The sequence below is a fragment of the Rana temporaria genome, chromosome 5 (genome assembly GCF_905171775.1).
Source record: "Rana temporaria chromosome 5, aRanTem1.1, whole genome shotgun sequence".
NCBI classification, from domain to species: domain Eukaryota; kingdom Metazoa; phylum Chordata; class Amphibia; order Anura; family Ranidae; genus Rana; species Rana temporaria.
In genome coordinates, this window is record NC_053493.1 from 327,843,263 (window position 1) to 327,864,999 (window position 21,737).

The following is a 21,737-nucleotide window of genomic DNA, read 5'->3' on the forward strand; positions in this document are numbered from 1 at the left end:
CAAAATATTATGTTTTGGGTGCCATCATTTTTGTCCTTTCCAAATTCATTTGTTTGGTAAGCCCACCACCTGCTGACCCCAACAACCACCGGCCAGCGTTGTTGGGAAGAGGCCCTTGTCCTCATCAACCTGGGGACAAGTAGTAAAGTTGGTAAAAAAAAAGAAAAAATCCCCCGCCAAGGCAATGTTATAATGTGCTAGTTTGCGCCGTATACTAGCACATTATGAGAAACTTGAGTTAAAACAAAGCCCTCCAGCAAGGTGGCTGACTGGCCGGGCCACGATGACGTTGCTTCCACGCATGTGTGACTCACGACCATGGGACAGAGCTCTGAAGGACTGGCAGGAGTATGCCACTCCTTCAGAGCGCATGCGCCAGTGACATCACCTGCTGCTGTTCACTGAAATATCTCCTAAATGGTGCACGTTTGGGAGATATTTTACCTACAGGTAAGCTTTATTATAAGCTTACCTGTAGGTAAAAATGCCAGAAACTAGTTTTACTACCACTTTAAATCAAAAGCAAAGTCTGATGTATATTAAATTTGCAAGGAACCATAATGGATACCAACTACTTTGAAAGTTTCAAGGTATTGCGGAAATAAAAAATATAAAAATTGGTCCATGGCTGTATATGGTATTCCTAATATTTTTCTTCTTTAGTTTGATCTGGATCAAATGGCTAGTTTTGTGATATCTATATGATAGATGGGCTTATTTAATAAGGGAGTGTAAAATGTAGTGAATATGTGTAAAGGGCAGTAACTCTGCAGCCATTTGTAAACTTGTATTGATCTTGATTTAGTAACCTGTAATCTGGTTGTTATGGGTTGCGGCACTTTAGCTGTAGTCATTGCATTTTGTACAGCCTTATTAAATAATGTTGATGGTCTTTATGGCAAATGATGTATACCATTTTAATATATGCTGATAAGTTATTGGAGTAGCATGCCATTATACTCTGCTTCACATCTAAGCAACAGATTGTCACAGGCCTCAATGTTTTTCTGCAGGTTATGAGAAGTATAATTCCATGCGGGCTGATTCGGCGTTGTGTTTCCTGGAGAGAGTCGGCATGCCTGATGCAAAAGCTATGGCTGCAGAGCAGAGAGGGACAGATATGCTGGCAGATGGTGCTGATGGGTATGTTACAGTTTAAGCAGTATTATGCACTCAAAGTGAGACTTCATTTGGCTAAACTTATTTCACTTGTGCTTTTCCAGGGGAGACTTTGATCGCGAGGATGAAGATCCAGAATACAAACCAGCAAGGCTTGCATTTAAAGATGATATGGATGTAAGTAGACACTCGCTTCATAATAGTGTTTGGATCAAACATCTGTATTAAAATACTTTGTCAAATTGTTAAACTAACAAGAACCCTGACTAAGGAGCTTTCTAAAAAATTGAGAAATGCTTTGGTTGCAAAAAGAGATTGCTTTAAAATATGTCTCTTCCCCAGGAATATGCAAACTCCCCTCTCGAGGACAAAGAAGAATGCATGGAAATGGACACGCAAGGTGAGGAGTGTAAAATGGCACTCACTAAACTGGAATTGGTTGTACCAGGCCTGATATGTTGAGTACCCATACTAGTGCGGACAAATCGGAGGAAATGTATTCCTTCTTGATTCATGTTTAGTCTTTTCTGAGCCTAAAACCCCACAGGCTACTAGAAAACGGGTTGTTGATGGAAATAATTTTTTAGTATGGTTACTGGATAAAAGGTTTTTACTACAAAAAAAGCAGCAAGAAATGTATAGATTTCTTTTTTTTTTTTTGTTTGTTGGTTTGTTTGTACAGCTGTTTAGTACAGATATTTATATAGCGCCGAAGATTTTATGCAACTCTATATAATATTATTTATATATATATACATATATATATATATATATATATATATATATATATATATATATATATATATATATATATATATATATATATATATATATATATAATGACCTTGGATTACGAGCCTAATCCGTTCCAGGAGAATACTTGTAATCCAAAGCACTTGCATATTAAAGCATTTTCCACATTGACTTCAATTTCATGCAATACCGCATGTGGCCAGAGGTGGGGGGAGGGTGCCGGAGTGACTCGGAAATGCTCGGATGCCCTCGGGAACAGAATATTTCCAAATGGCTCCAAGTGTCACCGGCGCCCCCGCACCTCTGGCCAAATGCAGTACTGCACACCGCAGAGGCTTAAATCCTGCTCGTTTTGCGAGACAATACCCGCAAACCGAGCCAGGAGTTAAAAAAAAAAAAAATGCTCGTATTGTGAAATGCTTGTTAACCACGTTACTCGCAATCCGAGGTTCCACTGTATAGTTGGGATTGGAACCACTGACCCTAGTGCTGCCTGGCAGAAGTGCAAACCACTTGGCCACTGTGCTGTTTTCTGGAGCATTTGCTTGTAAATTTGGTTTTGTGGAAAAAAATATAAGATTTGCATTCTTAGCAATTGATGGACATAAAATGCATTACCCTACTAGTCAAATGCTACAGCTTTGTCCTAACTTTAAGCCCAAGACTTCCATCTATTCTTGAGCATAACCATTTGCCAGGGATCATCTAAGCCCAACCAGGTTCTCTAACTCTCTTCCAATGTGGGTGGAAATGTCTTTACGAAGGAAATTTTTTTTTTCTCCTCTGACATCTACTATGAGTTCTTTAGAACACCTTGATTCCGTTAATTTGGCACATGTTGCTGTGTTCAGACAGGTTTATAGGAGATTAAAAGTTGTTACATGACTGTATGAAAATAATTCACAATAAATGTATTCTAATTTAAGCTGCAGAGAAGATGGTTGAAGGCAGCACAGAGATGGGAAAACTGTACTGGCCTCATACTTCAGCCCTTACTACCCGCCTGCGGCGTCTAATCACTGCCTACCAACGCAGCTATAAGCGCCAGCAAATGAGGCAAGAGGCCCAGCTGAAAACGGACCGAAGAAGACGGCGTCCTCGGGAAGAAGTAAGGGCTTTGGAAGCAGAAAGGGAAGCAATTATAACAGAAAGACGGCAAAAGTAAGACCTGTATAAATTTTTTCCCCCCCTTTGTCCCTCCTACAAGCCTTTGTCTTAATTGTTAACCCATTTTATAAACTTTATAGATGGACAAGAAGGGAGGAGGCTGACTTCTATCGTGTAGTGTCAACATTTGGAATAGTTTTTGACTTTACAAAACAGAATTTTGACTGGAACCAGTTCAGAGCTTTCGCCCGTCTGGATAAAAAATCTGATGATAGTCTGGAGAAGTATTTCAACTGCTTTGTGGCTATGTGCCGAAGAGTTTGTAGAATGACCAGCAAGCCTGATGATGGTGAGTGTGCAAAGTGACAAATCTAAACGTTTTAGTTTTCTTTCTCCTTCCTTTCTGAATTATTTTATATATATATATTTTTTTTTACAGATCTTTGCGATCTCGCTACAGTAATTGAGCCCATAACGGAGGAACGTGCTTCTAGAACTCTTTATCGCATTGAACTTTTGCGAAAAATTCGGGAGCAAGTACTTACTCACCCCCAACTAAATGAGAGGCTTAAACTGTGCCAGCCAAGCCTTGACCTTCCAGAATGGTGGGAGTGTGGAAAACATGATAGAGACTTGTTGGTTGGTGCCTCGAAACATGGAGTTAGTAGGACAGATTATCATATTCTTAATGATCCCGATTTGTCTTTTCTGGAAGCTCATAGGAATTTTGCTCAAAACCGAGGGAGCACGCATCCTAATATGCCCATCCTTCTACCGCCTGGATCCAGTTATAGTGACACACCCCCTATAATGCCCTCTTCTCCTGTGCGGGATGAAAAATCTGGAGACCAGGAGGAAATTAAATCTGAAAAAGTTGAAGAGATAGACATAAAGGAAGAAGCAACGGTTAAAAATGAACCTGTAGAGCCGGAGGAGAAACCTGTAAAACAGGAAAATGACTCTGAAACGGTTTCTGTTAAGGAGGAAATTAAAACCTCAGAGCTTACTCCAGATGCCGATCCAAAATCCATTTCTGAGAAGGGATCGGAAGAAGATGAAGAAAAATTAGATGAGGATGATGATAAATCTGAAGAATCTTCCCAGGCAGAAGGTATGTTTTTAATCTATAGCACAATAGTACCCATTTTTCTTTCCATTTATATAAATGTCCGGTCTGGAATACAAGGGCTTTGCCCAGCATATTATCACAGCTGAAGTCTATCAGTGTAGGAGAAATAATTACCTTTTGGTCAACATTTTGGCCTTCTATGCATCTGCCCATTCCTTTGCAGTGTATTGCATTAAAGAGGAACTATGCCACATTAAAGTTCAGCAAACTAAAAACCCTACTTAACCACTTGGCGCCCAGAGGCAGTCATATGACGTCCTAGGCTTTGTGGTGGTATATCTGAATAATGCCTGCAGCTACAGGCATCATTCAGATATTGCCGTTTTTTAGCCGGCGATTCCCTACACCATAAGAATGATCAGAACAGCTGTTCCACCGCGTGATCGTTCATTACGGTTGACAAAAGGGGACACCCCCTCCCACCGCCCTCCGGTGCTTCTCCAGACTCACGGCTGTGATCGGTGAGTCAGAGAACGGATCCGCCGGCCTGCATGCTGATGATAGAGATTTCTGGTGGACCAGATGGTCGCCGGAGTCTCTCTGATCGTCGGAGGCCGGGCACGATGTTCAAAGAAACAGCACCACCTCGGCTGGGAGGCAGTGATTTTTTTATTTTATTTCAGGCTTCCTAGCCTAATGGTGAGATGTGGGGGTCTTATTGACCCCATATCTCACTGTAAAGAGGTCCTGTCATGTCATATTCCTATTACAAGGGATGTTTACATTCCTTGTAATAGGAATAAAAGTGATAATTTTTTTTTTTTTTTAAGTGTCAAAATCCCCAATTTTTTTTTGTGCCCCTGTCCCCATGTGCTCGCATGCAGAAGCGAACGCATATGCAAGTCCAGCCCACATATGAAAACGGTGTTAAAAACCACACGTGAGGTGTCGCCACGAACGCTAGAGCGAGAGCAATAATTCTAGCCCTAGACCTCCTCTGTAACTCAATACATGTAATCAGTAAAAATTTCTAAAGCGTCGCCTATGGGGGATTTTTAAGTACCGAATTTTGGCGCCATTCCACAAGCTTGTGCAATTTTGAAGCGTGACATGTTGGTATCTATTTACTCAGCATAACTTCAACTTTCACATTATGTAAAAACATTGGGCTTACTGTTTTTTGTTTTTTGTTTTTTTTTTTAAAAGCATGAAACGCGTTTGAAAAATTGCTGCGCAAATACAGTGCGAGATAAGTTGCAATGACCGCCATTGTATTCTATAGGGTCTCTGCTAAAAAAAACATATATAGTGTTTGGGGGTTCTATGTAATTTTCTAGCAAAAAAAAAAATGTAGGAGCGAAGTGTCAGAATTGGCCTGGGCGCCAAGTGATTAAATCATGTTTAATATTCAAAGCAAACAATCTGGGGGGGGGGGGGGCTGGGGGAGAGTATGAGCCTTCTGTTGACTAGATGCTAAAAATGTTGGTCTTACCTGCAGCCCCTTTTCATTGCTTGTTTGGTAACATGTTTGCAATGAAACATGACTCTTAAAGTGGGATTCCAGTTAAAAATAAAAAAAAGCCCTTCTATTTGTACAATATATATTTTTTTTATATTTAAAGTGGAGTTCCACCCAAAAAAGGAACTTCCGCTTTTTGGATACCTCCCCCCCCCCCTCCTGTGTCACATTTGGCACATTTCAGTGGGGAGGGGGGAGCAGATACCTGTGTAATGGGTATTTGCTCCCACTTCCTGACATAGATCACAGCGGTGACCTACGTCATATCCAGCGCCTACACTGTCCTCTCCCGCTGGCTTCTGGGAAATACACAGGTTCCAGAAGATAGCGGGGACCAGTGAGGAGGCGCAGCGCGACTCGCGCATGCCCAGTAGATAACCGGGAAGTGAAGCCGCCAGGCGGCGGGGGCAGCCGAGAGCCGAGCGAATGATCCGCCTCGGCTGCCGATATCGCGGGCACCCTGGAGAGGTAAGTGTCGATTTATTAAAATGTATTAAAAATTTCCTCACTTGGTCCAGCACTGTGCCCATGTGTAGTTGGCCCTTTTCTCTCTCTCTCTCTCTCTCTCTCTCTCTCTCTCTCTCTCTCTCTCTCTCTCTCTCTCTCTCTCTCTCTCTCTCTCTCTCTCTCTCTCTCTCTCTCTCTCTCTCTCTCTCTCTCTCTCTCTCTCTCTCTCTCTCTCTCTCTCTCTCTTCACATGAGAGAGGCAGTAGGTGGAGCCATTGGCTCCTGCTGTTAATCAAAAGCCCAGGTGCGCTGTGTGTGTCAGTGGACACACCAAGCTCACGAGTCCTCTGGTGGTGTGCCACTGTAGGAAGTTGATTCCTAAAAGGGCATACTGAGAAGTAGTGGAGTCTGGGATATGACCCCTAAAGAGGAGGTTTGGGGCTGCTCTGTGCAATACCATTGCGCAGGTAAGTTTAAACCTGATTGGAAAGCTTTTTTTTTTTTTTTTTTTTTTTTATAAATATAAAGGACAATCACTAAGTTTAATTGGAATTGCTGAATGTCTGATTAGAGACCAAAGTCTTTTCTAGACCATCGGAAATCCTCTTTACCGACAACGTTGTGCCTGTGCATCCAAATGTGGCTTCACACAGACATGTCTTGTACTATTGTTGGTGTCTGCGCAAGCAGCACAGCCCTTTCCAGTCTGGCCCCGCCCAACCCTTCTCCTGTCTCACCGTTGCCCTGCACTATCCATGACGTCCCATGAGAGCTCTGACTGGAATGTGATGCAGCTCCTTCCATCCCCCAGCTATTGCTGCTGAAAGCGACATCGCTGGGCCCGAGTAGACAAGGGAATATAAACGGAAAGGTACAAACAGCAATTTCAACATTTTGGCATTTAAGGAATGACTTGGATTTCCCTAATAATTGCGGGCGAGTATTTTAAAGTGTTTTCTTCCACTTTAAATAACTTCATTAGAATTAGATTTCAGGAGAGAAACCGGAATTACACTATATTTTAAATGTTTGTGGAGACATGACCATCGTGCCTATCTGAGCTTGTTGCACATCCAATTCCAAAATCACGGACATCCAATTCCAAAATCACGTACATTATTATGGAGTTGTCCTCTATTCTTTTTTGAGAAAGCTTTCCACAAGATTTTGGAGTGCGACTGTGGAAATTTGTACCAATTTAGCCAAAAGAGCAATTTTGAGGTTGAACTAGAAGACCTAACTTGAAGTTGGCATTCCAGCTGATGCTAAAACTGTTTAGTAGGGTTCAGGTCAGGGCCCTGTGCAAGCCACTTGTGTACCTCCCACAAACTTGTCTCTGGACTTTGTACACAAGGGCACAGCCATGTTGGAATAAAGAACAACCTTTCCCAAGCTGTTGCCTCAAGGTTGGAGGCAAATAATTCTCTAAAATGTTTTTTTGGCCTAGAACGGTAACAATACTGTTCACTGGAAACATCTGAGCTTGCTAGTCTGGAGCCGTGTCCACATACTTTTGGCCATATAGTGTACATGATCTGGTTCCTTTTTTAATCTGAATTGTGAGCACTCAAGTCATAAAAATATGATTTTGTGCTTTTATCATAAATCTCACTAGCCTGTGTAAGCCAATTTGTCATACTTTCTGGAATTATATGTACTTGCTCTCCATTTTGCTTCACACATATTGCTGTATTTTTTCACTACAGCTGGGCTAGCTTCTCAGGACAAAAACTTTGACGAGGAAAGCAATGCCTCGTTGAGTACAGCGCGGGATGAAACACGAGATGGCTTTTTCCTAGAGGACTGTGAGCCGTCCGGGCTTCATATGCTACGAGAGAGGACCTTCTCATTCTCCTTCTGGCCTAAGGTTGGTTATGGTTTTCCCTTTTTGCTGCTATACATTATATTCCATATTGGCAACTGTGATGGGTGCTATGTATGTTTTAGATTATAGTAAAGAAAAAAAGATTCCTAATCACCATGACATGGCCATCTGGTTATAAAAACAAGACACTAATAGGCTTATTGCTGTGGAAAGGAGGCGGTTTGCAGCAGCTGTTGTGTTCTGGTTGTGGTCTTTGAGCAGTGTCTGCGTTTTTTTTTTTTTTTTCTCCTTTTCTTTTGTAGCTTTTTCTCAAACAAAAACAATACAGTGACCATGTTAGACTTGGCATTAATAGACTTGCACAGTAAGGCCTAGTTATGGTTATTTTTAACGCACAGCTCGCCATCCAGAGTTCCTCTTGATGAGGAGCACATGAAGCACACCTTACTGCATTAAGACTTCTTTTTATTTTAGTGGTATTTTTTTTTAAGTCAAGCCCATTGCTTCGTTGTAAGTGATGTGGAATGAATATTGACATTCTTTAGATGCGGGGGAAGTTTTCATAATGTTGAACTTTATTAACTGTGACGCTAATGAGAGACCATTTAGAAGGCTGGGCCTGTCTGCATCGGAGAGCAGTGGCGATGGCTAGATACTGGAAGCAGATGTTTCTTTCTTTGCCCACCAGCTGATGATTAGAGAAAACAATGCACTACAGCCTCAAACAGTAGGAGTTCAGCATATATGCAGACTCTGTTGACTATTTTACCCCCTGCAGTAACTCTTCTTTTGTCTGCTTGATGCTCCAATCTGAAGGGTGGGGGAGTTGTTACACTTATACAGGTTAAATGGAAAGCAAAAAGACTTTGTTCACTCTTTATCTGAAAGCCAAGCAAGCGTTTGAGTTTATCAATGCTAAGACATTAAGCTATTCTGAGTGCAGCTATTTTCTTAATTATGTCATATGGGTTTTCTTTCTCCTTGAATGATGCAGGATCGTCTGATTATCAACCGATTAGACCACATCTGTGAGACCGTGCTGAAAGGAAAGTGGCCAGTAAACAGACGCCAGATGTTTGAGTTCCCCGGGCTCATCCCTGGATGCACACCAACTGCCATGGACAGCCCGATGCAGAAGAGAAGCTTTGCTGAACTCTCCATGGTGGCCCAGGGCAACTTCAGTGGAAGTGAAGAGATCACTGCTTCCCCACAACTGTCTCAGGCAAGATGCATTAACTAGTCATATACTGGTTTTCGACTGCTATATTCTGTCTTTTACAGAAGACTACCAAACTGTTATTAAAATGAAAAAAGGTTTTCTAATGCAAATTATAGTCATTGTCGAGCCTGAGTATGTATTTGAAATATACATTTGTTAGGTTGCTGATTGACAGCTAAAAATTAAAACTAGACTTGCAGTGGAGGTGCTTTCCCAGTGGTTAAATAGGAAGGGCGGATACTAAAGCTAGCCATACATTAATCCCTTTTTTTTTTATTTGTCGTGTCAGAGGATTGAATGATAAAAAAAAAAGACCTGATTCCACCTATACGTTTGATGTGGATGGGGGATTCCCTTCCTCTGTACTGTTCTGACAGCAGGGAGACTTCCCCACTCATCAGAGCAGTCTGCTATAGCTGACGGCACTGATCATTCGGGGGGGGGGGGGACCAACAGGGTAGTTGTACAGAAGTTGATCGGTAGAATAACGTCTGTATAACCAACCTTCCCATACAAGGATCAAAACTTCGATGGTCCCTGCATCTCTGAAAAGTGTGGCCTTCTTGCTGTGTGCTAGGCAGCAATTTTAAGACCTTTTGGAGGCGAGAGGACGAACACAAGTATAAATATTTGCTATTTATACCAGCCCTTAACAGTTTTTTCTGCCTCTGTCATATTCATACATTTTCAACCTAAAAAAATAAGTTGGTATCTACTTGGGGCATCATGTTTCCCATGACCAGCATTTTAACAGATCAGTCCCATTGTTTTTGTATTTCTTTAAGGAAATTCATAATGAATAACATTCAAATCTTATTCAAAAATCCTAGTTCCCTGGTTGTCATGATGCATTGGTTTCAATAATTTAAATAAGGAAGGGGGTAATTTCTCAAAATTTGCTGCATGCTTGTTCCAGGTTTTTTTACGCACTGAAGCTAGATAATCGGGCAATGAGGGTGGTGTTTTTTTTTTTTAAGGAAACCAGCAATGACAGCCTACATGACTGGCATACTTTTAAATTTACATTCCATTTTTATATTTTGTAAATGATGGGCACATAGTGTTCAGAAGCAGATAAGTTGCAGTTGCCAAGCGTGAATGAGTAATGCCTAAATTATTGTTTTGAAGGAAATACTCTGCATTAGACTTTCAGGTGACATGCTGTTAGTGTTAAAAGTTGTGGTGCTGGGCAGATGAGCAGAGCTCAAGCATCAAATACATATTTAAATAGATTTTATTGCAAGCTAAATGATGGTTTTTAAGGTTATAGTGACCATTTACTGGTTTATCAAAGGTGAAAGCTTGACTTTGGGAGGCATATTGTTGTTTTTACCAGTATCCAATATTTCCTCATAGGCCTAGAGATCAGGTGGGGATATTGCATACAATTGGGTATAGTATGTAATAAAGGGAAGTGGGCATGGTATACAATACAGTTTTTTACATTTTGTTAAAAAAAAAATTGGCTGCTATGAATTACTGCTCGTTTTTGCATATTAAAGTGAATGTAAAACCTCCATATACCCAGTGAAGTGAACAGCCTCAGATGATACAGAGATGAAACGAATCCTCCTACATAAGTTTTACGTGCTGTCTTCAGCTGTATATACTTTTTAGAAAGTGCACATCCTGTTAGAATTTTTACTTCCTCATCTAGCAATGGGTGTGGATACGTGCTATACACTGTGAGACAGCTGATTGGAGGAAAGGTACATGCAGAGCGTGCCTCTGAATAGTTCAGCATGCTGCTAATCTATTTATAGCTCCCTCCCTGACACAAACTTAAGGCCCCCATCTCAGAGAGCTTTTCAGGAGTTATCAGGCTGATAACAGAAGAATGGGGCAGGAGACAGCTACGGGAAACAGTGCTTTGAAGAGAGATTAAAAAAACTCTGCAGATGCATGTGCTCAGCTCTAATTTCATGAATCGGGTTTACATCCACTTTAAGCTTTGCCTGTGCTTTAATGTACATTATATGAGCTAGTCATAGGCTTTTTCAGTGTTCTTTTGAATATTAAAATTGTCCTGAAGTTTTTTTAAACCAGCCATTCAGTTAGTGTTGGACACTAGGGTATGCTCAGATTAGTTCTTGGGATCCTTCAGACATACCCAAGACCATTTCTTTTTTCTTTTAAACTCTAACTTTGTGTTTGCATTTTGGTTTCAGGAAACCGCTATGAGTTTGACAGTACCTCGTCAGCGAAGGCGGAGGAGGAGGAAGATAGAGGTTGAAGCAGAAAGAGCTGCAAAGAGGAGGAATCTAATGGAAATGGTGGCTCAGTTACGTGGATCTCAGATGGGAGCAGAAAATGGACAAGAGAAAGTTGTGGATTTATCAAATGCCTCCAGGGAGGCTACAAGTTCTACCTCAAATTTTTCATCTCTTAATCCTAAATTTATCTTGCCTAATTCATCCACCCCTGTCTCTGATGCCTTTAAAACCCAAATGGAGCGACTGCAGGCAGGTCTTTCTTGCACGCCGACTAGGCATCTCCTCAATGGTTCTCTAATAGATGGAGAGCCTCCAATGAAGAGGAGAAGAGGAAGAAGGAAAAACGTAGAAGGTCTTGATCTATTGTTCATGAGCAACAGACGGACTTCCTTATCTACGGTAAGAAAATGACATGCTTCAGATTTGCACGGAATTAATAAAATAGCCCTACATACATTATGTAGAGCTTCTCCAGATAGTTTAGATTTTAGGTATACCGAAGATTTGAATCTGTTTCCACATTTTGCATTTCTCCATGAATTCTGTTGCTGCTTGCGTCTTATTTGCCCTTTAATATTCTTTGGTTTTGGATTATGTTCTTTCAGTCTGTACCACCAACATAACAAAAAAGTAATCTGTTTCAACAAAGAGCAGATATAGTTAGAAAAATTACAAATAATTTTGGGAAAGTATGTCAGAGCTGCCCCTTCTTATTTTGTTGTGCTTTGGAATAAAAAAAAAAAAGAATATACATTTGAGGATTATTTATCATTTTACATATACACCCTGCAAAGTTTTTCTTTCTTTGTTACCTGTCCTAACCTGCTTCTATTCTGATGGCATTGACAAGTCCATTCCAGTGTACTTTCTAAAACATTCAAATGTTAGGGCTAGTTTGGACTGTCTACTTTTACATTTAACAAAATTACTCCCCACACTGTAATAATAAAACTTTCAATAGAGTATTTAATTATACAAACACCTTAAAGGATTATATCCTGGTATGGTGCTGGATATGTGCAAAAAAAAGCTATTGTTTGTGTAGCTGTGCTGGCCCTTTAAATGCGTAAATCAAACCGTGTACTAACGTGCCAATGATTGGAAATGATTGGAATGTGGAAAATCCCATAACGCAAACATATATGCTGAAATATGAACCAAACAACAAAGTCCAGATAAATTGTTCCAACGTGCTGAACAAATGGTAACTCCCAAAACAATTGTGTTGTGTTTGATCACCACCATCCAATCTATGTGCTTACCAACAAAGCAGTTAGGCTGCATTCACACCTAAGCGACAGCCGCGTTTGCGTGTAGCGGCAGATTTGCCGCGAGTACAAATGTTTCAATTTTTTTTTTTTTTTCCTAAAAGTATTCCCATTGCTGTCTATGGGAAAACGCGCCTGTCGCGTGAAAAAAAGGGTCCGGGACTTTTTTTCAGGCGACAGGCGTTGCGCGTCTATGAGATGTGAACCATCTCCATAGACAGCAATGGGAATTCTCCCCTCTAGCGGCAGAAGCGTCCGGCGTCGGGCGTTTTGTCGCTCAGATGTGAATGCAGTCTAAAAACAAGCCTGTGTATTGACTTTCTTTTATCCTCATATAGGTGAGTAAATATGTCTCCACCAAATCCCAGATTATTTTCTTATGATCCTCTAGTTAATCTAGTTCTCAAGACAAAAACTGCAATCACTGAGTAAAATTCCATACTTTAATAGTTAATATCATATAAAAGATTTGCACTTGCATGTATGTGTGCCTTGAACGGGCACTGAGTCTCTCCAGCCTTTTCTGACGTCATTTCCTGCCGAATGTACTGCACTGAAAACGAGGCTTGAACTGCACGCCGGCTCCTAATAGTATACAGCCACTATAGGCAAACACAGGAAGGCTGGAGAGACTCGGTGCCGGTCTAAGTCACACATACATGTGAGTGCAGGTCTTTTATAACGCTTTTAACTATTAAAGTATGGAATTTTGCGCAATGATGCCCGTTTTTGTGTTTTGAGAACAATGTTAACTGGAGGATCATAAGAAAATCTGGGATTTGATGGAGACATATTTATTCACCTATATGGAGGATTAAAAAAGGCAATATACAGGCTTGTTTATAACTGCTTTTTGGTAGGCACATAGATCGGATGGTGGTGGTCAATCACAGCACGATTGTTTTTGAAGTCACCATTTGTTCAGCAATCTGGATCAACTTATGTGGACTTGGTTCATATTTCAACATATGTTATGGGATTTTCCTCATTTGTATAATAATTTTTTTGATGGCAAATCCTTAGCACGTTGGTACACAGTTTTGATTTATGCATTTAAAGGAACATTTTTTTGCACATTTTGTTCACTGATTTAGCGGTAAATATTGGCTGCAGCAAAGTCCACAGTATATAATAATTAAAATGTGTTTTGCGCCAGTGGCACACACATAAATAGATTTTGCTGGATTTGCTATGTTCCATGTAATTACTTTAGAGTCAAGAGGGGAATAATGATTGCCGCAAATGGCATGTACATGTTTAATACGGTCATGGTTGCATGTAGGAGAAGTAAGCAAATGTCATGGCTAGGTGCTGATCAACACAGGCAATCTTGTTCACATTAATAATTTTTATTCATTTTTTTCTAGCTGTGCCCGTTGGGGAGAATTTTCACTTCCTGTCCTGTACACACAACAGGAAGTGATGGAATTCCCTCCTGTTGGTTGGGTGTGATCATAAGAAGTGTCCAATTATATAATGACTCCTCTCCCCCCCCCCCCCCCCACTATTCTTGTTCTCATGAGATTTCGATATTTTAGTATTTTTCCCTACTTTTAGTCCTGGTGACATTGCAGAACAATTAAAGGGTGAATCTCCCTAGTGAGGTCACGAGCAGAAGGAAGAAAGCGGACATACATTCCAATCCCTGGCCATGCTATCCAAAGCTAAAAAGGTTTTGGTTAAGGTGCTGTTTAAAATTGGGGTCCAGGACCAAAAAGTCCAGTGGACCAAAAAGATAGCTTGTAAAGATTTTTATATAATCTATTTGTAATGTAATTCTTTTTGCTCATAAGGATTAGCATCATCGCTCTGCTTTTGTCTTTATAGGAAGATACCGATGTGACCAAAGCATACGATGATGATATTGAAACGCCACCAGCAAGAAACATTCCATCTCCCGGGCAGCTGGAGCCAGACACCCGGATCCCCGTCATTAACCTGGAGGATGGGACCAGACTAGTTGGGGAGGATGCTCCAAAAAATAAGGACTTGGTTGAATGGTTGAAACTGCATCCTACTTACACTGTCGATATGCCAAGTTATGTACCAGTAAGTACAATGAACAGAACATTTGTCCTAGTGTGTGTGTGTGTGTTAAATACATAAGCCGGTTTTGACCAAAAACATTCTTCATCTAACAGAAGAGCGCGGATATGTTGTTCTCCCCATTTCAAAAACCTAAACAGAAGCGTCACAGATGCCGGAATCCTAACAAGCTGGATATTAACACATTAACGGGAGATGAAAGAGTGCCTGTAGTGAATAAGCGCAATGGAAAAAAGGTAAAGTCCTAAAGCAAAAGGGTGTTCTTTTTAACAAGAATTAGGCTAGTGTTGTATTTTTAAATATTTTAAGCATTGCAAAAATAATCGGTGAGCATCTAAAGAATTTTGAGCTGGGACATGGAAAATGCATTTTACCAGGATTCTGTTTTTTTTTTTGGCCATCTATGCAAGTTTTTTTTTTTTTTCTTTATGTTTGCAGTGATTAGATAATTTTAGCTGGTGTTCCAGTCAACAATGTGAATTATACAAACCTCCACTGTATAGAAGTTAGAAGAAGCACTGTCTATATATACTCTGTGTATGTTAAATGAAATCAAAACTCTTAGCTGTTTGTTGGCAGTGTTTTGGGCATTGCTATTGTAAATATATTATGTATTTTATGCTTAGTGGTTATAAAGCCTTTATATATATATATATATATATATATATATATATATATATATATATATATATATATATATATATATATATATATATTTTTAGGTAGTAGTATCCTCCTCACCCCCCTCTTGCACTTACCCAAGCCCTCATTCGATCCCGCGCTGTGCTTGTCTGCAGCGGCTCTCTCCATGCACTACCTGGTCTCACAGGCTATGCTGTGGCAGCTGCCGTCAGTCAAAGCCAGTGATGAGGGAGCTGAGGGGCGGGGCTAAGGCCTGCTTTCTGTTTCACAGCGAGGCCCGGGAGCAAGCCTGTATGAGTGCCCCCAAAGGAAGCCGTCTCCTATGAGTGCACTTGCCAAAAGGGAACCTGAGAAGAGGAGGCTTGGGGTATATACTGTTGTTGTTTTTTTTATTTTTTTTAAAAGGCTTTTACAATCGCTTTAAATATTAACAGTACTTTGTTGTTTAGATGGGTGGAGCGATGGCTCCTCCAATGAGGGATCTTCCTCGTTGGCTTGAAGAAAACCCTGAATTTGCTGTTGCTCCAGACTGGACGGACATAGTTAAGCAGTCTGTAAGTATTATCACAGAATGTCACAGAATGCTCAGTGCATCAAACTGTCTTGGGAGCAATTTTGTAAAGGAAAAGCTTTCTCCCTAGTCTTTGCTCACATTAAATAAAGCTATTTTCTAAATATATAAAATCTCTAGAACTTGATTTGGTATTTAAAGACCTGCTACAGTAAGAGTGATACCTAATAAATCTGTCTTTCTGGTCAATTGACATTTCCAGAGTTGAATACTGTGCATATTTTTTGCATACAGATAATGATGGGAGATCTTAAACCAACTACCGTATTAATCGGCATATAACACACACATTTTTCCCAGACTTTAAGGGAAAAAAGTGCATGTTATACGTCGATTAACTACAGTATGTCCTATTTAACCAGTAAGGTGCCTGTTTATAAAGAGGTAAACGATCACATTCTGATCATTTTTAATATTGTCATGCCACAGTTTTGTTTTACTTCTGAGACGCTTTTTAAAAAAATTGTTCTGCTCACTGCTAATCAAAGTTTATTTTAATTGTTCAAATACTTGAACCTGGTGAACCCTAGTTGTTTGCCATCAGAGATTTTGTTACCTGCCTCCCCACATTTGATATCAGCCATTTTAGGCTAATGGTAAATTGCCAAAGCAACGTTGCAATGTTTATCTGTGGACTCGCTCCACCAGAAGTTGACCATGCTGAAAAAATATTTCCCTATTTGGCATGGGCTGTGCATCACTGCTTTCTTCAGTTTTCTAAACTTAAGATTTTACTCCTTTCTGTCTCTCAAGATGAATTTGCCCCCACTTCCTGTCTTGTCTAACATATGTTAAATAGGAGGTGTGTTGAATTCTCCAAAATGGGGACCCAGGCAGCAGTGAAAAGTTCAGAGGTTGTAACCCTTTCAGTCTGTCCATAACTTAAGATTTAGTTGGAGCTTGGCTTTAACCTTGTCCATGAGTGCCATTATATCTTTTGTATATAGACAAAATTGTTATGTATTTGAAAGCCCATTTAAGTAATTTTGCATTTGTGATTTTGTACACAATGACGGTATTCTTTTTGTTTGTTAGGGTTTTGTACCGGAATCCATGTTTGATCGTCTTCTCACTGGACCTGTTATAAGGGAGGAGGGAGCCAGCCGAAGAGGGAGAAGGCCAAAAAGTGAAATTGCCAAAGCAGCTGCTGCTGCCGCTGCTGCAGCCTCGACGTCTGGAATCAATCCACTGCTGATGAATAGCCTCTTTGCTGGAATGGATCTTGCTAGTCTTCAGAATCTTCAGAACCTGCAGTCTCTCCAGCTTGCCGGTCTTATGGGGTTCCCTTCAGGCCTTGCAACAGCCACTGGAGGGGATGGTAAAAATCCTACTGCCATGCTGCCTCTGATGCTGCCAGGTCTACCTAACATGTTTGGGCTTAGCGGGCTCTTAAATCACCAATTAGCAGCTGGCAATGGTGGGAATACTACTACATCTTCAGGTCAAGGAGAAACCGAAGATGGCACTTCAAAGTCTGATGAGAAAAAAATGGAAACTGACGAGGATGGCAAAGACTCTGACAAAACTACAGACTCTGTTTCTGCTACTGACTCTGTTGCTGCTACTACTGCAGCAGGATTGGCTGCAAATTCTCTGGCCTTCAGCCCTTTCCTACTGTCTACCATGGCTCCAGGCCTTTTCTACCCCTCCATGTTTCTACCTCCAGGGCTAGGAGGACTGACGTTGCCTGGTTTTCCATCACTAGCTGGACTTCAGAGTACTGTAAGCGCTAGTGAGGAAAAGGCCACTGACAAAGGGGAAACAGAGAACCAGGAAGCCAGCGATGCAGATGAGACCCTGGACAAAACAGCAGACTCATCCGTTTTGGAAGATGACATAGCACACGAAGAAGAATTGGACTCACCCGAAGGCGGGGAGGAGGACGAAAAAGACAATTAAACGGTCTCAGTTACAGTGTTCTAAACTTTTTCAAGTGGTAGTCCTACTGTTTACACTCACAGTAAATGTCCATAGTTTTTATAAGCTGTTCTGTAAAATAGTGTAGCAAAAAAGAAAAAAAGGAAAAAGTCCAAGTCATGTCACACGGATGTGTCAAAAAAGGTATTTTGGTCATTAAGTATTGTGCAGTGCATTATTTATAATTTCTAGGAAAAAGTTTTGGAGAATGAATTTTTTTTTCTAAAGGAAATTGACATAATGCTCTGCAGCTCTTTATTTTTATTATTATTATTTTTTTACCGTTGGTATTACGAAAGCAGCAATTTTGTTTGAAATCATGGTGCAAAAACGAAGGACAGGCTGCTTAAGGAATTATGAAGTTATTTATCTTTTTTTTTTTCTTTTTTTTTTTTTCATTTCTTTTTGCTGTGAAGGTCAAGATTTTTTTTTTTTTTTTTCCTACATATCAATTTTTTTTGACTGTATATGAGGGTTCCACACACACAACCATTTCAGACAATCTCCACAACCTAGAACGTCTCAATCTGGAGGCACAGCAATACAAGGCAGCTGTTGAATGTGAAACGCTATCCTGTATATTTTTTTTTTTTCCTATTTTGAACACACTCACTGCGGAAGTCATTACAGGACAAAACTACAGTTAAGTCGTCTCATGATTTTTTAATGCACTGGTCGAAACATAAAATTTAAAATCAGGTACCTTTTTTGTTTGTTTTTTTTGTTTTTTTTTCTCCTTTTTATTTTTAATTTAAAGGATGGACTTTGTTACGTTAGCCACAAAGCTAAACAGCATTACCTCAACTCTAAACTAGCCTTGAAGTTTACAGACATGACTTTGTAAATGTTTGTGTTTTTATTTTCCTTTTCTCTTTTTGTGTTTTTTTTTTTCTTTTTCTTTTTTTTTGGAAAACTGCTATCATGTAAGATAAACTGTAAATTGCTGCCAACAGTAGTAATGATGCTTTTAATAAAAGTGATCCATGAGATGCAGTGATGTAATTAGAGATAACGTAGAAGTGTCTAGGGAAACCAAATCAGAACTGGTGTACACCACTTTATATTTTGTATTCACAATAGAAGCAAATACAGTATTATGGCTTTTGTACATCCTTCTTTGATATTTTCCAAGACGGTTGATGGGGGGAGGAAAGAAAAAGGGAAAAAAAAAAAAAAAGCTTTCGAGAAAACCGCTGCACAGCAGTGTGGGGGGAAGGGACACAAATGGAGTTGCTTTGAATTGAATATACCAGCTTTGCTACCTTGATAAACAATGACACCACTCTCTCTTCCCAACCTTGCTAACCTGAGAGCTCTTTAGAAAACAAAGGGCCTGCAGAGGGAGAATGAGAAGTCGAAGCAACAAAAGGGGCAAAAGAAAAATGAGGCTTTTATAGGCACAATATGTAGGTCATTTATCTGTGGTTAATGGGTAGAAAAACAATGTAATGGTGTCAGTGAGAGACGACTCTGTGGTACTCTGTAGACTACAGCTTGCCTTGCCAGAAAGGGCTGTGCCAAATAAACACGGAATGAGATCTAACCTAGTTTTGGGACATCAGAAGCTTTCCAGAAAATGATTGCATTTTCAGCCTGGTTTGACCTTTGGCATTCTATGTTTAATATTGTTCTAGAACCATTCAGATCCTTACTGCCATCTAAAAGTGCTGAGCCTGCATTATTGCCATGTATATGTACAGTCTTATGATTTATTACTGGTATTTCCACTATTTAAGTGACAGATAGTGAGACTGGGCACTGACGTTGCTCCTAAAATATAACCTTACCAATCTGTTTCAAGGAAACCTATATGGAGAAAACAAGCTGTCATTGCTGCATTTCTTTGGAAAATGTCTGTTTTAGGGCTGTAATGGATTCCATAATTTAAATGTGTGACCTTCTACTAGTATGCAGATCAGGAGTTCTACCAGTGCTTTGACTTTAATGGTTGTTTTCTGCTACTGGGTAAGTGACTCAATAATTGAGGCCATAGTTAGCCAGGTAACTAGCATGTTCAGAAGGAGGTCAGCAATGACCAATTTTCATATTTCTCTTAGTGCTGGTTTTCTTTAAATACAAGGTCTGGTCACTTTCTATGTTGTCAGCCAGTGATCACAAGTCTTTTCCACCTGCAGATGGTCTCCAGGATGCATATTTAAAGAAACCTGGGCCAAAAGCCGACTGCTGTTTTTCCTTGTGAAAATGTTAACAGAGCCTTCCTGTCATGCTGATCCAGTAGCTTCAATTTCCCCCCCTCGCCTTCCAGGACAGCTACTTGAGAGATGATTGGCTCTGCCCTCTACAGGAAACACTAGCCAGATGCAATTTAAAAAGCCCCTCCCTTTCCTCTGACCCTCAGTTGTTTTGTGTTTCCAGACCCTCGACACATTTCTTGTTTTTCCTAGGGCTGGTAACTGTGTTTGGCGGGACCCCCCTTCTCTGGCATCATCCAGTACTGGTCGTGGCCAAGTCCTGGGTGTATTAGTCCCTGTACTGTGTATTAGTCCCTGTACTTTCTGCCAGAAGGGTTCCCCATTTTGGAGGTACTTGCTTACCTGGTGAAAGTAGTGGCAACTTCCTTCAGGATTTTCCTCTGCTTCACTGAGGTGTACCAAGATGGCATCTGAGGACTTCTGGTCACGCCGCAAGATGGCGCCCGAACCAGAAGTCACGCGATGCACTTTTCCTCACTGTGTTGATGAGGAATACGGCGTGATACACTGAGGACATGCTGCCTGGGGAACAGTCTGCTGAAACGCCAGACAGGCACATTTTAGCAAGAGGACAGCAGCCTATCTCTTCGGCCAATCTCCACTCGCTTTATGGAGCTTAAGGACAGGTCTGAGGATGGAGCACCTGCTCGGATTGAACCAGCAGCAGCCTCCGGGTCCCATACTGCCTCCAAGGTAAGCCCTTGTCTGTGATTATACAGCAGGGGACCTTTTTTTGTATGGATCTTCTTTGCTTATGGCTCTTGTTTTTTGCTCTTTTTTTTTTTCTAGGACAAACCGGTGAAAAAAATGTGAAACTTTAGGGCCAGGCTTTCTGATGGACATAAACTATTTTGTGAGGATTGTATTCCATCTAGGGCTAGGTCAGACTGCGTCTTTGAAAGAGTTACCGTCTTCTATGAAGGAGGTTGTAGCCTCCTTGCGGTCTTTTTTTAATGACAGAGTAGCTGGGCTGGGACCTTCCTCATCTAGTTCCATAGCTCAAGAGCCTTCAGCCCAGGGCCGTCTTTAATATGGTTTGGGCCCTGGGCAAACATTATTTTTGGGCCCCCCTCCAGCTTATTTTGGGCCTGGCTGGTTCACATGTATGTGTTTTGGCGGCCCTCATTTGTGCAGGCACAGCAGCCCATTGATTTGAATGGGCTGCCATGCCTTCGTTTCCTGCAGAAAAAAGTGCATTTAGCATTTTAAAAATACAGTTGCCTCAAGGTATTTCAATTTCAATTAATACAATTTCAAAATCCATTCTGCTTTTGCACCATGGTACCTGCAGTTCTTGCACACACAAACGCACTGTGTTTTTAAAAGCGTGACCTAAACGTCTAAAAATGCAGCAAGTTTGACAGTGCGGGAACTGCAGATAAGTCACAGCAGACAGCAGAATGGACAGACAGTGCTGTATTTCAGTGCTTGATGGGCATAGGTGTGCCGTGTGTGCAGCCTATTACATGAGGCATGCACTTTTCTTTGCAGGAAACGCAGGTATGGCGGCCCATTTAAATGAATGGGCTGCTGTGCCTGCGCAAATGTGGGCCGCCAAAACACATACCTGTGAACCAGCCAGGCCCAAAATAAGCCCATATAGCAGTTAAATACAGACAGTAATGCCATGTGCTCTGAGGCCTTAGGATTTAAAGAGTTCCTCTATTTTACACATGGCATGGGGTCCCATGGTGCTAAAGCAGAATGGACAGACGGTGCTTTTTAAAACACGGACCAGACCTGCAGTGAATCATCAAATATTATAAAGACGTTAGGCACACTCTACAGAAAACTTCTATTTACAATATA

The 21,737-nt window shown here is 40.8% G+C and overlaps 1 protein-coding gene across 1 annotated transcript in view; it reads left to right on the top strand.

The window, feature by feature from the left end:
- CHD7 (chromodomain helicase DNA binding protein 7) overlaps nucleotides 1-18,823 on the top strand; it is a 177,895-nt gene extending 159,072 nt beyond the window's left edge. Inside the window, exons 26-38 of the mRNA XM_040354257.1 lie at nucleotides 1,014-1,143; nucleotides 1,224-1,296; nucleotides 1,462-1,519; nucleotides 2,799-3,033; nucleotides 3,120-3,328; nucleotides 3,419-4,090; nucleotides 7,721-7,881; nucleotides 8,834-9,061; nucleotides 11,227-11,670; nucleotides 14,367-14,588; nucleotides 14,681-14,821; nucleotides 15,677-15,781; nucleotides 16,834-18,823. Coding sequence (XP_040210191.1) covers nucleotides 1,014-1,143; nucleotides 1,224-1,296; nucleotides 1,462-1,519; nucleotides 2,799-3,033; nucleotides 3,120-3,328; nucleotides 3,419-4,090; nucleotides 7,721-7,881; nucleotides 8,834-9,061; nucleotides 11,227-11,670; nucleotides 14,367-14,588; nucleotides 14,681-14,821; nucleotides 15,677-15,781; nucleotides 16,834-17,697 — 3,542 coding nt within the window. The 3' untranslated portion in view covers nucleotides 17,698-18,823. The remainder of the gene's footprint in view (nucleotides 1-1,013; nucleotides 1,144-1,223; nucleotides 1,297-1,461; nucleotides 1,520-2,798; nucleotides 3,034-3,119; nucleotides 3,329-3,418; nucleotides 4,091-7,720; nucleotides 7,882-8,833; nucleotides 9,062-11,226; nucleotides 11,671-14,366; nucleotides 14,589-14,680; nucleotides 14,822-15,676; nucleotides 15,782-16,833) is intronic.
- Nucleotides 18,824-21,737: the final 2,914 nt, after the last annotated feature.